The sequence below is a fragment of the Macrosteles quadrilineatus genome, unplaced genomic scaffold (genome assembly GCF_028750875.1).
Source record: "Macrosteles quadrilineatus isolate MER2022 unplaced genomic scaffold, UCM_ALF_1.0 Scaffold_1__1_contigs__length_201487025, whole genome shotgun sequence".
Classification (NCBI taxonomy): Eukaryota; Metazoa; Arthropoda; class Insecta; order Hemiptera; family Cicadellidae; genus Macrosteles; species Macrosteles quadrilineatus.
Window position 1 is genome coordinate 141210482 of NW_026542594.1, and position 16091 is coordinate 141226572.

Here is a 16091-nt window from a genome sequence, read left to right on the forward strand (position 1 = left end):
TAAATCGGCAGAATATAATATGGGATATAACAACGATGTTTTAGAGTAATTGTCAACAATGATGGGTGTGTGAGTCGAATGATATTTGTTGATGTAGAGTAAATTAAACCCACCATCACTAATCACGTAGGCTGTTAATGGTGTAATGATGACCAACTAGAACTAACCACTGACCACCAGTTAAGACCCACACCCCACGCCACGCTTGATGAAGACAATTCCTATCATGACCTACATCTGACACAGATAGGCCCTACCACTCTGGTTGAAATGTTACTTAGCAGTTTTTTTTCTGCAGGACTGACAGACAATGAATTTTGTTTTGAAAAATTGGATTGAATTTGGTTTTGCCTTCCGACATTTTCAGAGAATTGGCTGTTAAATGAAAGCTGTGTCAGGCCCAGTCCTAGGTCTTCTCTCAACAATAATTATTACGATAGGCGGACTCATGAAGGGGATGCATTTCATTAAATGTACAAATGTACCATGAAGGTGTATTTTATATGCTTGTTATTTTTCTGGCTAAAATAATGAAAAACATTATGTAATGTTGAATAAAACATTTAGGATTAGAATTAATTTTAAAGTTTTTGGCATCGATTTTATTGCTCGATGAGTTTTCTTTAGTCTACAAAGAAGTCGACAGGAATCAATATTTTTTTTAGTACTTCACACAAGTAACTCACGTGGGTTACTCATATTCTTTACAATAACTACAATAGGTTATACGCTATATTTGATGGTTTTAGCGTTGGTTTGTACCTGTACAGTAAATATTTTATAATACATGACGATAAAACGGCGGATAGCTGCTGTAGCTTACTTTGTGGACTAAACTGCTACAATTGGGCCATAGTAGCCCACCAATGTTGTAATAATCGATTAGGGTTAAGACTCCTCTTAGCTAATTAATAACGACAAATTTATCTTTAATCTTAATCCGTTAACAAACACATCCATCTGAAGTGCTTGGTGCTTCTACTGATTAGGTTTGGGTCGGAACACGGCGGGTGCTCCAAATCATGTGTTATTAAATTTGAAATCATTACACTATATAGTCAATCAACAGACCCTATATTTATAGACTTCCTATGCAATGTAAAAATTTGATTTGAAGGGTAAAAAACGTGGAGCAATTTGTTGAGATGGTCTACCAACTAATGACAATATTCTGCGTCAGGTGATAAATCAATCAGCTGTTTGCCATTATTATACTGCATTGCTTTTAATTAATACTACAGTTCGTCCAGTGGTCGAAAACTCGACCAAAAATATGTAATATGCCTATTTCCCCCCCACGCTGAAAATAAAACATGTAATTAGAATTTCTCCCATTTGTTTTAAATTCTGTTCACATTTCGTTGTTATTTCGTCACAAGGAAGGCGACCCTGATTTTTTGACATTTCAATTTCATTTTTCGTGTTTAATTTTGAGCCTAAGGCCTATTTTAATTTATAAAGGGGTTCTGCACATCTATAGGAAAATATCTTTCTAACAGTATACGTAGATTTTCCCTTCGATGCACACGAACTGAGAAAAAAAGGTTTTAAAGAACATGCTTGTCAATTAATATAATTATAGAATGAACTATTTAACCCAATACACTAGTACCCTCCGGGGAGCGAGCTGGTCTAGTGGTTGGAGCGCGGGACTTCGGTCCAAGAGGTCCCGGGTTCAAACCTCGCCAAATCATCAATGGATTTTATCTAAGTGATAATGTCGCAAATGAAGTAATGTGCAATCCCGGGCTTGTGCCTAGCTAGCGTTCTAGGGCAAAAACACTAGTACCCTCTGGTGCGATCGTACTGAACTTCTGGTGTATTGGCTTCAAATTCTTACAGCCTAAGTCTATAAGACCTATTCAAGATAACACAGTTCATGACTTTTATTTTTAAAGATCTAGTAAGAAAATAAGCTTCGTTCACGAACGGATATGTAAATAAACATTAGGTTTGGAATAGGGCCTAATAGTTTTAATGTATTTAGTTAAGTGATCACGCCATTAGGTCAGATCTTTCTCTACGTATGCATTGATGCGTCAAATGTGTTAATTCCGTTTCACACTCGCCAATACACACATGCATGTTTGTTTACTATGGAATGTTCTGGCGGCGATGATTGATTTATTGCCCATACATTTAACCGCGTCCACTCATCTCTCGATCATGTATATTGGATCAGTTGAGACGTTACGACATGGTCATGACATAGCGCATATCGTATTATATTTTCTGCGGATACTGCTAAAATGCGCGCTAAAGAGTTGCGTGGTTAGTATTTTGATTTTCATAGCTGCGCAGATATATTACTAAAAATTGCTTTTGTTGTGGTGTATACGATTGTACGACTTACCAAAACTTTAAATACAAGTAGAGTGCCTCTTCTCGGTTACTTATTATACTTTGTTATACATTTTAAGGTTGCTTACATTAATGTAAGGTTTTGTATGTTTATGCTATCTCATTCGTAAAATATAGACCAAATTTACTGTCTATTAAATCATAACCCGATTTGATTCAGAACAGCAATTTGTTTCCATATTGAGATTGCAATTTTCAATAAATTAGATATTCAGATGAAGCCATTATACAGATGATGTTCGTGAACGAGAAACGTCTAAACAGTTCTGTTGCAAACCAAATGCCTTGCAAGAATAACAAACAGCAGATTTATTTTTAACATTAGATAAATGGAAGTTCCCTTTAGGAAAGGATTGCCACCTTAAAGGGCAACTTGTGAAAAAGTAAATAATTGTATGCAACGTGTTCGTCAAGTCGAATGTGTATACTATTCATATGAGTGTATGAGTACTCAAAGGTTCAAGGTTCCTTTGTATTGAAAGATAGATTACTGAATAGTGAATATAGATAGTCTTTAATGCAAAAGTTAAATCATTTTTTTTATAGACAATCTATAACAATTTATTGTACTGTATTAATCAAGTTATATCAAGCCAGTCAGTTTTTATCTCTCAAATGATTACAATTAATTCAAGGTAATATTTTCTGTTTTCCTTCGGCATTTAATATAATCGACATTTCTGTCCGTTTCAGGTACAGCACACACGGAGATGACACCTGATGTTGGACCTAAACATTCTGAAGTGGTTTGAGTGTGAAATAAAGTTGAGTGTTTGAGGACGTGAAGATTCGTTTCCACCTTTCTCTCGCTACGGCAGACTGATCAGTGGAGGGAAGCTGTGTGTGTGTGTGATGTTATTCTTGTCTATGGGAGGGAGTGTCGGGGTCGGGGAGCGGGGAGGAGCCAGTAGCGGCCGACCAACCGGCGGCGGCGGATACCATGGTCAAGAGACGTGCGTCGGACGAAGCAGCGGCGGCGGCGACAAAGATACAAGCAACGTTCCGGGGGTTCAAGACGCGACAAGAGATGAAGGACGTTGACAGAGCCGCGGCTAAGATACAGGCGGGGTTCCGTGGATACAAGGTGCGCAAGGAGATGAAGAGGAAGGTGGAGAGTGAAGGTGAGACGTCACCGTCCCACGACGCCGATCCTCAGACAGAACAAGCGGCGACCAAGATACAAGCGGGAGTGCGGGGGTTCCTGGTGCGTCGCAGAGTCCAGCATCAGCGAGCCAAACAGTAAGACACTCTCTGTGTACAGTATTTTATATATTTTAGTTAATATTCCAAAGATATGTTAGTATAGCAATATTGCAGGTTGTGCCGTGTTTCAGACTGAACTGTCAGTTAGCTGTGTCTGTTGTTTGTTTATTAATAGTTGGAAGCCGAAAGCTGATTTACCTTTCAGATCTTTATTTCAACATGGGTGTTATTATTATTGTTATCTTTATGTTTTGTTTATATTTTGGTTTGCACAAAAAAGTGGTTAATCATTTTTGGTAAAGTTTAGTTGATGAAAAAATATGTGTTTTTTCAAAACCACGTCATATGGAAAACTTAGAATTGTACAAGGTAAAATTGCTTACTGTTCACTGCATTTATAATAAGCAGGGGTGGAAATATTTCTAGTAAATAATAGGCACAGGGTGGTGTAAAACACTATACGAGAGGTAAAAAATGTTAAAATTAAAGTCTGCACTAAAACACAACACAGAAACTTGGTATCAACATTTGGCTACCTATGTATACATGCAGTCAATGGAATATGTTTAACAGTGTATACCCCTGAATCTGTGTAGCTAGTCGACATCTAACAATGCCCATGGTGCCTAGAAGTCAAAAGGTTCTTTTTTATTGTGTACATACACGTATGTATGCCAGGTAAAGAATCTTTATGGGAAAGCATAAACAAACATTTGGCTCAAGGAAAAAGATTGAAGTTTAGATAAAAATATTTGGCAGAAAATTAAATTTACATTAAACATCTGTTTCTAGAGTATGTTCCATCAGTAGGTATTCCAAATCTATAAATATTCTTTAACAAATTTAATTTTCTCTTTCCATTAAATTGTCTATAAAATGTAAAATTAACAAAAATGCACTTCTAAAATTACATTCACTAAACACAACCAAAATGTGATATTTAAGAGAAAAATAATATTTAGTTAAATAAATTAATGAATTATGAAATGCATTTTACCTACGACAGTTTTAATTTTATTTTTATTTTTATTTAAAGCAGCCGTTTCAGATCAGTTCATAGAATTGAAAAGATTCACACAACAGCATTGTTTACTTACTTCGCAGCATTGTTGTTTTATTTAACAACACGGATAATGGACCAATGAGGGTCAAAGATTGGGAGAGAAGAAGTAAATATTGTAATGCTTAGAACGTCAACTAATCAGCTGTTTAGACCAATTTTTATTGTTGTTGAGTGGTGCGGTACAATAATTCGTTGCATCACTGTCAGTGGCAATGCGAGGTTATAAACGAAAACATAACCTCTCTTAGAAGTCACGAGTAGTGATTGTTATAGTAATGAAAAACTGTCGTAGGCAAAGTATATGCATAGTATATGCAACTCGCGTACAGTAAATAGTCTTAACGACACTCGTAAAGGTTTTGAAGGCACTCTCCAAGCCTTGTAGCCTACCTTAAATTTTCTACTCGTGTAGTTAACACTATCTTTACACAAACTACTATTACACTACATTTTAAAAATTAGAAAAATATGACTAAATTTTAGCACAAACTTTATACTGGTGCTAAATCTTTTTATACTGACTTGAATAGCACAATTAGGGAAACCTAACCCTGCCTAATGAACCAAGTTGTTCCAAGTTTTGGGAAAACAGTAGAAGCCTAGATTATGAGAATATTACAATCAATTATAATGTGTCCAAATATAAATCATAGTATCTATCCCATTTTTTTGTATGTCTGTAGGTAGAATAGTTAGTTGCAAACAATAAATATTTACACTTAAACAAATATAACACTGTTAAAATTGAGAGATATTGCTTTGTGGTTTTGATTGATATTGGTTATTGGTATTAGTATTGTTGAAAACATTTTAATTTTACTACTGAACTGTATTTAAAATTGTTTTTCAATTAACTTTTTTGTCCAATTAACTTAAGTTATAAAATTTCCTACAAACTTGTAAGAGTATACTTTTTTCTATGTTTAAAAAACAGCAATAAACTTTAATTGGTCCAATAAAACTGTTTGATACAACAAACAGACTCACTAATACTTTGACTAGCTATCTTATTTCAAATGTTCTATCTCAAAAGTAGGTTTAATGGTGAAAAATGAAACAATACAACAAGAATATAAATTATTTTGCCAAGCAGTTGACTCTTAAAACCAATTGCAAAACTATTTTTTTATACGGTACCATTCTACATAACAATGTTTAAGTTTCCGACAAAATAATGCATTAGTTGTCATATGTGCATAATTACATGTATTGTTTCCAAAAGTTATAATTTAGTTGATAAATGTTTATAGGAAGCAATTGTTTGATGAGGTTGAAGAGCTAGCTTGATACTTTGGCACAATTTTATTGTATTTACATAGTGGTAAATGAGGAGACATTTTTCTAGAGCACTACGGCATATAGTGCTTGATTTCCAAAATAAACACAGGCTGCATTTCACTGTGGTGTTAATGTAGACACCAATGTGTCAAATGGAAAGAAATTGCAAAACCTCTCATAATTTATTTGCCCTTTGCACTACTTATGTAAACTGTAAACACAGGAACAGTGACATCACAACTCTGCTGGCTAGACAGTGGGAGTTCCAAATACAGAGTAGGCCAACTACCTTCATTTTCTTATAAATAACACTTGATTATGTAGTGTGGTTGAGGGAAGTAATAAAAGGAAAATGTTTGTCTTATTATAGATTTGATTAGTTTTAGTTTGTTGTCAACTTACAGCTTTACAATAATCACATTACAATCTGGTCCCAGACCCTGCTTGACTTGTTATATGTTACCTATTAATTTTAGGATAGATACTTTCTTTCATAAGTACCCAGTTATCATTTATTAACTATAATTTCAAAAATTCATCATACTATAGTATATATTTTTCAATCATGTAAATCTATGTTATGGTTATAAATGGAATGAAATGTATAATTGTTGTAAAATTTAGTTATCGTTATGTAAACAGCCATGGACACTGTTATAGAATCGCACCAAAGATAATTATTTTAGGCGGACCATATCTAGGTAGACATATCTTAATATGTAAGAAAAATCTGAATTTTTTCGATAACACTTATGTAGCTAAGTATATTGACTTAAATTGTTGTAAATATCCTTATTTTTTCATATAGAAGGTAAAATGTATCTTCTTACTCAATAAAATAGATATGGTAACAACATGTGAGTTAGATTCACTGAAAACTAAGAGGAATTCATCTGGTTCTATAATGTCTGGTGTGCCATTTGGCTTTGGCCTACGTAGTCTAGTTCAAGCCCATTACCCAATTACAAGATTTGTTACTCTAAACTTGAAATGTTTGAGATAATATGTGCCATTTGTATGTAATAAAATATTCTACTTTATACGTCTGATTGAATATTATCACCCAAGTGTTATCATAGCTTTACGACTAGGTACCAATAATGGTAACCGTCAACACAAAATAACATGAAGGTAGGCCTACCTATATTTAAAATACCCCTGCCCCAGCAAACCTGCAGACTTAGCGATTTGCCGAATTTCCATTTGCCTGATTGGATTTACACTAAAACGTCTCCTTAAAAATATAACATTCATTCCCTATTTAAATAGCATTAGTTTAACGTACTTAACTGTCTGACCAATAACTGTCAGTGATCAAAATATGTTCATAAACAAGCAAACTACAACAGTTGATTTATTCTCCATAAAAATAACATGGGAATTTTAATTTTTTTGGAATTTTCTCCTTAACTATTAGGCGCATAAATACGCTTCCATATACTAAGTTATTTGTTTTTTTTTAAGCTCTACAAAATGGTATGAAAATAAATTGTGAAATTTGGTGTTTTTTTTTAGGGTCAAAATGGAAAAAAACCCTATTTATACCCCATAAACCCCCGTTCCCATAGTCCGATCAGGCTGGTTCGTGAACTCGTTCTAATAAATGTAGTTTACACGTTTATACCAAATTTCATCAAAATCGGATCATTTTTGTTCGAGTTATCGTGCTAACGGACACACGCACACATATATATGAATTTTGAACGGATGGTGTTTTTGGCCTCTAGGGACCTCAAAACGAAAAATTTAATTGGTCCCGGGTCCAGGTCTTACCATTTTATGAGTACTACGGTAACAGCTTATTCCCTATTATGGGCAATTTGCTAAAAAGGAGTGGATATAATTATAGTCATGAAACTGTGTCTACTGATACTAACATAAAATTCTGTTGTAATTGCAATTACAACATCCTATTGCGGCTAAGATGTTGTGTACAAGCCAGCCTCCAGTTATTTCTGGGGGTTTCCACTATAGTGTTTGTTTGGAAACATTCTTTGACATAAACTCTTATTTTTAGTCTCATCCTCACTCAATATACTGTAGTTCTATAAAACTTTGAATGATTTTGTGTTTGCTCTGTACTAAAAATATTGAGGCTGACCTTAAACCAGTTTTCATAGTTATTTTGCTGAAATTGTTACAGCATTTAGATAATTGAAGAGATAAATGGGTAGAATTTTTGTGGTTTTTTTTCTTTAGTTTAATAAGTTACACTTAACATTGGTTGATAAAATAAGAATTACCATTATACCCGTTTAATATACAATCTATTGTAAACATAAATAAGTTCACCATTAAATTTAAAATAATATAAACAAAAAAAAACATTTATCATCACTCTATATTTGAAAATAGCCCATTTCCTCGCAGCTGAGATCTTCAAAAATCGTCAATTTCCATACACCAAAAACAAATAGTGATCAGCTGAATTTTCCTGACATAATATTACTTTCACTACACAAACAATACTTTGCCTGACATCAACAAAAGTTAAAAAGGAATAGATTACGAAATATCAGATATTTTTTTATGTTTGATGAATTTGTTTTTTTATCGTGATACAAAGTATCTTTCAATACTCGTCACTTGGTTATATATTATTGCCGTGTATAGCAACCAGAAATAATGCGGAAGTAAAATTATTTTCAATAATCTCTTTACTAATAAAAGGCAAATACCTTTGACTGACGGAAGCTCACTATGTCTCACAAAATATATCGCCTAGGAATTATCAAATTTGGCTTAGGGCATAGGGAATCCCTGTATCCTGTATATTGTAGATTAGCAATACACAACGTTTTACAAAAATAAAAATTTTTGGGGAAATATTTCTAGTAAAATTTGACAATGTAATAATATTTTGAAGGCTAATGGTATTGTGTATTGAGCACTTTTGTAATCACAGTAGCTAATCTACAAATATAGCATAACATGTTTATAAAAGTGGTCTTTATTAAACTAAATCCAATGATACGGTCGAGTAGTTTCTATTGCTCTGTTGCATGTTTTGGTAAGTTTGAGGGTCCAATTTTGGTAGTTGGCAACTAGCAATATCACCTGGACCTGGACCTTTCCTGCCAAGTCATGTTGATGCGGCCACGAATAAACACTCTGACAACCAACATCTTGACAGACCTCTGCCAAAAACTACATATTTCTGCAAACATTTACTTTCTTCAATTTCAGAACAGATTTCTTTACAGCAGTAAGTTACAGGTTTAAAAGAATGTTATAAGTAGGTATCACAATAAGGTTCAAGGTAGTTTGTATAACAGAGAAAATTTAAAATTTACATTATTTGGTTTGAATTGTATTATTTGTTATGAGCAAGTTTCCTTGGGAAGAATTAGCTATTGGCATGAACTGAATGACGAAACTTCATCCCAAGACTATCAGTAAATTTCAATATAAAGGCAACCACTTTAACATACTTAGACCCTTGTGTTTTATACGTGCAAGTTAAAACCAGAATTTGTAAAGTGTTCTAAAATAACTGTTTTCACTTTTTGTAGCACTAAAACGGGTAATCACATATGTGTGGTAGTCGAGTGGTCAAAGTCTTGGATCCTTAGTGCCACCCAGGAAATTTAAAAAAAAAATTGTAAGGGAGTAGCTAAAAGACTTTTGGCTACCAATGCAAAAAGTATCCCTTCTAAATATTTTTTTTTATTTGGACTCTCTTAACATTCTTAACATTGGTGAAGAACCATTGACTTGAGCAATGTTATGATGCAGGATGAAATAAGATTGTTCTGGACAGTCAGAAGAAATTCATGTCATTTAGTCAATGGTTTCTCAATGTTCAATGGATACTTGTGTAGAAAATCCAATCGCGCCAGAAAATTAAAATTTCAAATGAGTTTAGATTAATGTTACAGCATACATTTTTTATGCAATTGTATGAAGATGACATTTTCGGGTGGAAGTACTGTAAACTGATTTCACAAAATTCATCTTCTGGACTGAATCTTGTTGTCTAGCAGAAAATGTTTTGATCTCACAATATGTCTTTAAACAGTTTTAATGAAGAATTGTGGTAAGAAGAAATAATGAAATTGGCAGACAATGCTAGGACAATGTTGGATTATTTTCAGATTTGCAGTTTTGGCCTATAAACAAACTACCAAGAATAGTGTGAAATAGGTCAAATAATCTAAGAGAGTGGTGAATCTATTGAACTGAGGATACAAATAATACATTCAGATCTGGTAAGTAATGTATGAGGAAGGGTATGTAACAAAACAAAAAAATCCAACTAGATGTGCAATATCATAGATAAAACCATAGACGAATAGAATAAATATATACCGACAGCAGTGCTGCGGTTAGCATATGTTCCGGCACCTACCGCTAGGAGTGCCGTTTAGTTACGACACATTTCTTTTGGGTTATGTTGTTTTCTGTCTTTTAAAATATACAAGCACAACCCGTTGTGGCTTTGCTCACCAAAATTACTATCAAGTCCTTAAATTATATAATAAACATGATACAAGAGAATGTACAACCTATTTTATTCAACCATTTTGACTGAATGAAAAATATATAAACACAAACATAAACATTATAAAACAATAACATAAACCATGTGTTAAGAAATCATATGTTGTTGACAAATCCTTATTAATCCTCCCCCTCAAATTTACACGGCCGAATGTGGTTAATGTGCCTTCTCCAAACCTGCCCACCGTCCATCTCGATTTGATAATGCACCAATCCTTCTCTCCTTCTTATGTTTCCAAATTTCCACTTTCCGTCTTTTCCGAAATTGCGCACCTGAACCCTGTCCCCCACCCGAAACTCTCTTTTCATTTTTGTACATCCGTCGGGCATTTCTGTGTGATCTTGGGGTTTCTTCATAAGATCCAGCCTTGTCCTTATTCGTCTCCCAAACATAAGTTCATATGCCGAGGACCCTGTAGCATTTGTGGCATTCCTTAGTGACATTAGGATGTGATTTATTTTGAAGTGCAAATCTCCTCCATCATTCTCCATTGCTATTAACTGTTTCTTTACAGTCTGAACAAATCTCTCTGCTTGTCCGTTGGTTGCAGGGTGATAGGGGGCAGAGAATTTGTGTGTGACGCCACAAGCTTGTAGGAATTGGTTGAAGATAGATGATGTGAAGTTAGGACCATTGTCAGAGACTAACGTGAACGGGTAACCAAAGGTAGAGAAAAGTTTCCTCAGCTGTTGAATGCACCAATTAGATGTTGTAGTTTTGGTTGGTATGACTTCAACCCACTTTGAATAGGCGTCAACGATAATAAAAAGGTATTGCCCATAAATTGGACCTGCAAAGTCGATGTGTATTCGTTGCCAAGGTCCTGATGGAACCAGCCAAGGATGGACATCTACTTTTTCAGGAAGATTCTGCTTCAAACAGCATGGACGACAAGACGTTGCTAGATCTTCTATGTTACGGTCAATGTGTTTCCAGTAACAAAAACTTCTTGCAAGATTTTTCATTTTCACAACTCCTAAGTGTCCTAAATGAAGTTCATTGAGTACTTTTCCTTGCAGTTTTTCAGGAATTACTACTCTGGAACCACGAAAAATGCAGCCATCATGAAGTGAATACTCATTATTCTTCAAGCCAATATGTTCTAAATCAGTACCATCTTGAAGTGCTTTCAAAAGAGGTTTTAGGTCATTGTCGTTTGATGTTTCATTTGCAATATTTTCATGTGTTACAGGCATTGATTCAATTTGGTTAATGAAAAAGGCTTCATGTTGATCAATTTGATTTGTCGGTGGATGTTCATTAGGAAAGCGAGACATGTAGTCGGCATTACCATGTAATTTGGTGTTCCTATATTCAATAGTATAATCGAAGCCAGAGAGGAAGTGAGCGTAATTGAAAATACGTGTGGCAGTCATAGTAGGTAAGGTTCTGTATGGGTCAAAAATTGAAACAAGTGGCTTATGATCTGTTACAAGGATAAACTTTCTTCCATAACAATATTGATAGAACTTCTTCAGTCCCCAGTAGATCGCCATTAATAAGTAGGGTGAATGTCTTTGTAGTTTCATCTGATATGTGTTTCAGGTGCATAAATACTTCAAGTCTTTTTGTAAAATTGTCAAAAGATTCAACTTCACTGAAAGGTACAAATGAAATATGGGATGTTGAAGCTGTATTGTCAGTAGAGTTGCTTGCATTACCATTGATTTCTTGAGTTGTATTCGAAAGTGAAATGGGTTTCAACTGCCTCAACATAATCTTCAACTTAATGAATACTTCTTCAATGTCCATCTTGTAATTTACTTCTTCATCCAGTTCTGTGTCGTTTATTATTAGTTATATTTTCTCTTGTACTTCAAGAAATTTAGTCCATGTTGAGTCCAGAAGTTCTAGACGTTCATCAACTTGCCTACGATCAATTTCATGATTGTTCAGCTTGTTTGTTAATTTAGTAAATTGTGCCTTGATTGACGTTCTTATCCTTTTGTAACTGTTTAAATGTAATCTAATGTCAGTTGACTCCATTTTGGTTTTCCTCGTCGCCAGTTATCAAGTCCTTAAATTATATAACCCACACAAAATTTATTTCTTAAACATGACAACACAAAAATACAACTGACTGAATGAAAAATATATAAACACAAACATAAACATTATAAAACAATAACATAAACCATGTGTTAAGAAATCATATGTTGTTGACAAATCCTTATTAATTACGATGATAACACGATTTTTTTTTTTTTAATAATGCAAATATTTTCATTTTAACTAGGTAATTACATATAACTGGCTGTTTCCTTTATAATAAATAGTGTAGATTAAAAGTATTTGTCCGTTCAAATGTCAATAAATCTTTCCTCCATAATGATAAAATGGGAACTTTAAAGGCCACTGGGGCCCCTGATGAAATTTCTTGAAAACGCTTCCTATTGCACACCTAGCGATTGATTGGAACTTCTATTTCAATTCCTGAGTTAGTATAGGTTGTAGTATTTTAGATATACAGGTTGGCACAAAAAGGATGGTCGGTTTTTAAATGAATATAACGCAAATGATTTTACACATAAATAATCTGGATACTTTAAAATGCCACATTGCAAAAAAAAAACCTTGTAAAAAGTCGCTACAGTAGTAGGCTATGTCAATCAAACCATAAACAGACTTCGAAGCACTGATGCTCTTACAGTCACTATGTTTTTTGGAGTAACTGCCGTTCGTGGAAGTCCAGTAGATTTACCACTAATGACAGACCCTGTTGTCCGAAATGCAGTCACCCAACGTGATATTGATCTACGATCAGGAACCAGTCCGTTACAGGCTACACTAAAATGTTGTTGAAACATGTACCACTGCACCGTAATAAAAGGTTCACTGTTTTTGAAAAAACTGTTCCACAGCAAAAACGAGGTGCTCGACCGTCTATTGCACCATATCGTGGCAAATTGGATACTATGGTCGACTTACAGACGGCCGGCAGTGGACACAACCCTCCCCCTTACTAGTACTACGCAGTTCAAATCCGACCATCCTTTTTGCGCCACCCTGTAGTTATCAGTGTTTGAGTGAGTGAGTGGTATTTGCCTTTTATAAGTATAAGATTTATTTTAACACCATATTTAACTAAAAGAAAAGCAACAAATGAAAAATCTGTATCCTCCTCTTTTATACTAATGTAAAACGAAGCAAAATATGTGTTATGTGAAATCCCTATCGAACTCAATAATGCCGTCAACTTCCACCCAAGCCGGTCACCGTTTATTTGAAGTGGGCTTCTCCTACCAGCTAAGCCATACATTATTGAGCATATGTATGTACAGGGTGAGTTTTAATTGTCCCCCCCCAACTTTTTTCTACATTTTTTCAAATATCAATTCCAGACCACTTCCAAACATTGCTGGGTAGTAAGTACTTCATTTTTACAAGGTGGTCATTTCCGGCCGCCATCTTGGATCCGCCATATTGGATGCAAAATATTTTTTTCAAATGTAAAGGTGGGGTTGCGACCCATTATTTCGAACTTGATTTTTACCCTGATTACAATGCCGTAAACCGTTTTTAAAAATCTTGATTCATTTTAAAGTTATGAGGCCTTTTTAAAACTTTATTTTTAGCCCATTTTAACATTGTGCATTTACAAACTAAGACCATAATCTCAAAATAGTGCTACATAAAGATAAGTATACACTACCAGTTATTGTAAAACTATTTTCACTTATTTATGACTGATGTATTTTTTTCGGCCGCCATCTTGGATCCGCCATTTTGAAATGGGATAAATTATTTTAAATATGAAGTGTGTGTTGTGACACATCATTTCGAACTACTTTTTTTAAGCTAAACTCAATGCCGCTATCCATTTTTTGTTATCAAGTTTTATTTATGAAACATTGCAATATTTTTGTTAAAAATGTTAATATTTCAAAATCAAAATATGAAAATGAAAAATGGATCATGGAATTGACGACAGCTTAAAAAAGTAATCCAAAATGATGGGTCACAACACCCCTTTTATATTTAAAATAATTTATCACATTTCAAAATGGCAGATCCAAGATGGCGGCCGAAAAAAATACATCATTCATAACCAAGTGGAAATAGGTTGGCAATGACTGGTAGTGTATACTTATCTTTATCTAGCACTATTTTGAGATTATGGTCATAGTTTGTAAATGCACAATGTTAAAATGGGCTAAAAATAAAGTTTTAAAAAGTCCTCATAACTTTGGTATGAATCAAGATTTTTAAAAACTGTTTGCGGCATTGTAATCAGGGTAAAAATCTAGTTCGAAATAATGGGTCACAACCACACCTTTACATTTGAAAAAAATATTTTGCATCCAAGATGGCGGATCCAAGATGGCGGCCGGAAATGACCACCTAGTCAAAATGAAGTACTCACTACCCAACAATGTTTGGAAGTGGTCTGGGATTGATATTTGAAAAAATGTAGAAAAAAGTTGGGGGGGGGGACAATTAAAACTCACCCTGTATATGGATTGCACATGTACGTACAGGATTCAAAACCGAGCATGTAGAAGGACCTCAACACTAGACTTAACAGTGTATCGCCTTAGCCAACTGAGCTACCATGCACCATCGGCCAAACGTGACTAGTGCCGCTATAAGCACTCTAGCGCTCGCAGGTGAGATTCAACGAACTAACACCCTAAGCCATACTCGGGCTTTGGTTTTAAAGTGTTAAATATGGTTGGCAATTGCTACATTTAAAATTTTTGTCAGCAATATTACACAAACATGCAAACATGTATTATTGTGCTACACTTACTAACAAATTTTGAAATAACCATAATTTCAAGCTGGCCTAAAATATTATAAAACTCCAATTTAAGCTGTAGGGTGTAACAAAAATTACAAGAAGATTACAAAAATCAAAGCTTATATACTTTATTTTTTCATTAAATATTTAAATTATCTAAAGCAGGTAGGTCAGTAGCAGATCCCTTGCTTCTCAAATTTATCTTCATGTGGTCAACATAAAAAAAATGATTGTAAAATAGAGGTGATTGCATCCTTATTATTACGCGTTTTTAATCTATTTGTTATTTGATCAAACATGTCTTGGTTACGCTTTGTTAAGTCTTCAATTTTCAAATCCATTTGTTCAATCATAGAGTCTACAATGACCCCATCTTGATCAATGTGTAGCCTCCTTCCTAATGGCAAGTTGTTGTTGATGGATGAACTTTGTTTGTCAATTTGTGGTTTCTGAAGATCTTGTTTGACTTTTCCCAAGAAATTGTGTAAATGAGCAGCACCAGCAGCTGACAGGTGTGAGCTGTTAGTCTTGAACTCTTCTTCAACCACTGACATCTGCATGGATACATGGCACTCATCAAACTAGTCTTACTGTGGCATGTGGTTGAGTATCATGTTAATTGAATTATAAACATGTTAGTTTCAAATACCATTAGTTATAGATTACTTAATAAATAAACGGCTTGTGGTAACTTGTGGTGGGCAAATACCTAAAAGGTCAGGTATTTATAAATGGGATCCACCCCAAGATGTGAGTAAATTCCTAAAGGTTTGGGTGTTCAAAAATTCTAAACACAAACAGTGTTTATTTTTTATAACTTTATTTTACTGGAATTCTTTAATCATCAATATGGAAGAAATCAGTCCCGGATCTAAATTTAATAAAAGAAGTTTGGATCATTTAGCCTACATTTTTATAAAGATAACATTCTTATCACATACTTC

The 16091-nt window shown here is 34.3% G+C and overlaps 4 protein-coding genes across 8 annotated transcripts in view; 2 read left to right on the top strand and 2 right to left on the bottom strand.

Moving 5' to 3' along the window:
* LOC128985834 (uncharacterized) overlaps positions 1-3187 on the top strand; it is a 44703-nt gene extending 41516 nt beyond the window's left edge. For all 5 annotated transcript variants that reach the window (XM_054405787.1, XM_054405796.1, XM_054405762.1 and 2 more), the window contains exon 7: positions 3055-3187. The gene's annotated coding sequence lies outside the window, so the exon portion shown is untranslated. The remainder of the gene's footprint in view (positions 1-3054) is intronic.
* Positions 2250-6945, top strand: LOC129001066 (IQ domain-containing protein N). Its single transcript, XM_054428225.1, has 3 exons — positions 2250-2271; positions 3055-3107; positions 3236-6945. Exons 1-3 carry the CDS (start codon positions 2250-2252, stop codon positions 3602-3604), a joined length of 444 nt encoding a protein of 147 aa, XP_054284200.1. The 3' UTR covers positions 3605-6945.
* A 3580-nt stretch (positions 6946-10525) lies between these two features.
* On the bottom strand, positions 10526-11602 carry LOC129001072 (uncharacterized protein K02A2.6-like). The gene has a single exon (XM_054428239.1). The coding sequence runs from the start codon at positions 11600-11602 to the stop codon at positions 10526-10528; it is 1077 nt and encodes a 358-aa protein (XP_054284214.1).
* A 3667-nt stretch (positions 11603-15269) lies between these two features.
* Positions 15270-16091, bottom strand: part of LOC128985859 (tubulin epsilon and delta complex protein 1-like) — a 30036-nt gene continuing 29214 nt past the window's right edge. The window contains exon 6 of the mRNA XM_054405808.1: positions 15270-15701. Within this exon, the coding sequence (XP_054261783.1) occupies positions 15360-15701 (342 nt within the window). The 3' untranslated portion in view covers positions 15270-15359. The remainder of the gene's footprint in view (positions 15702-16091) is intronic.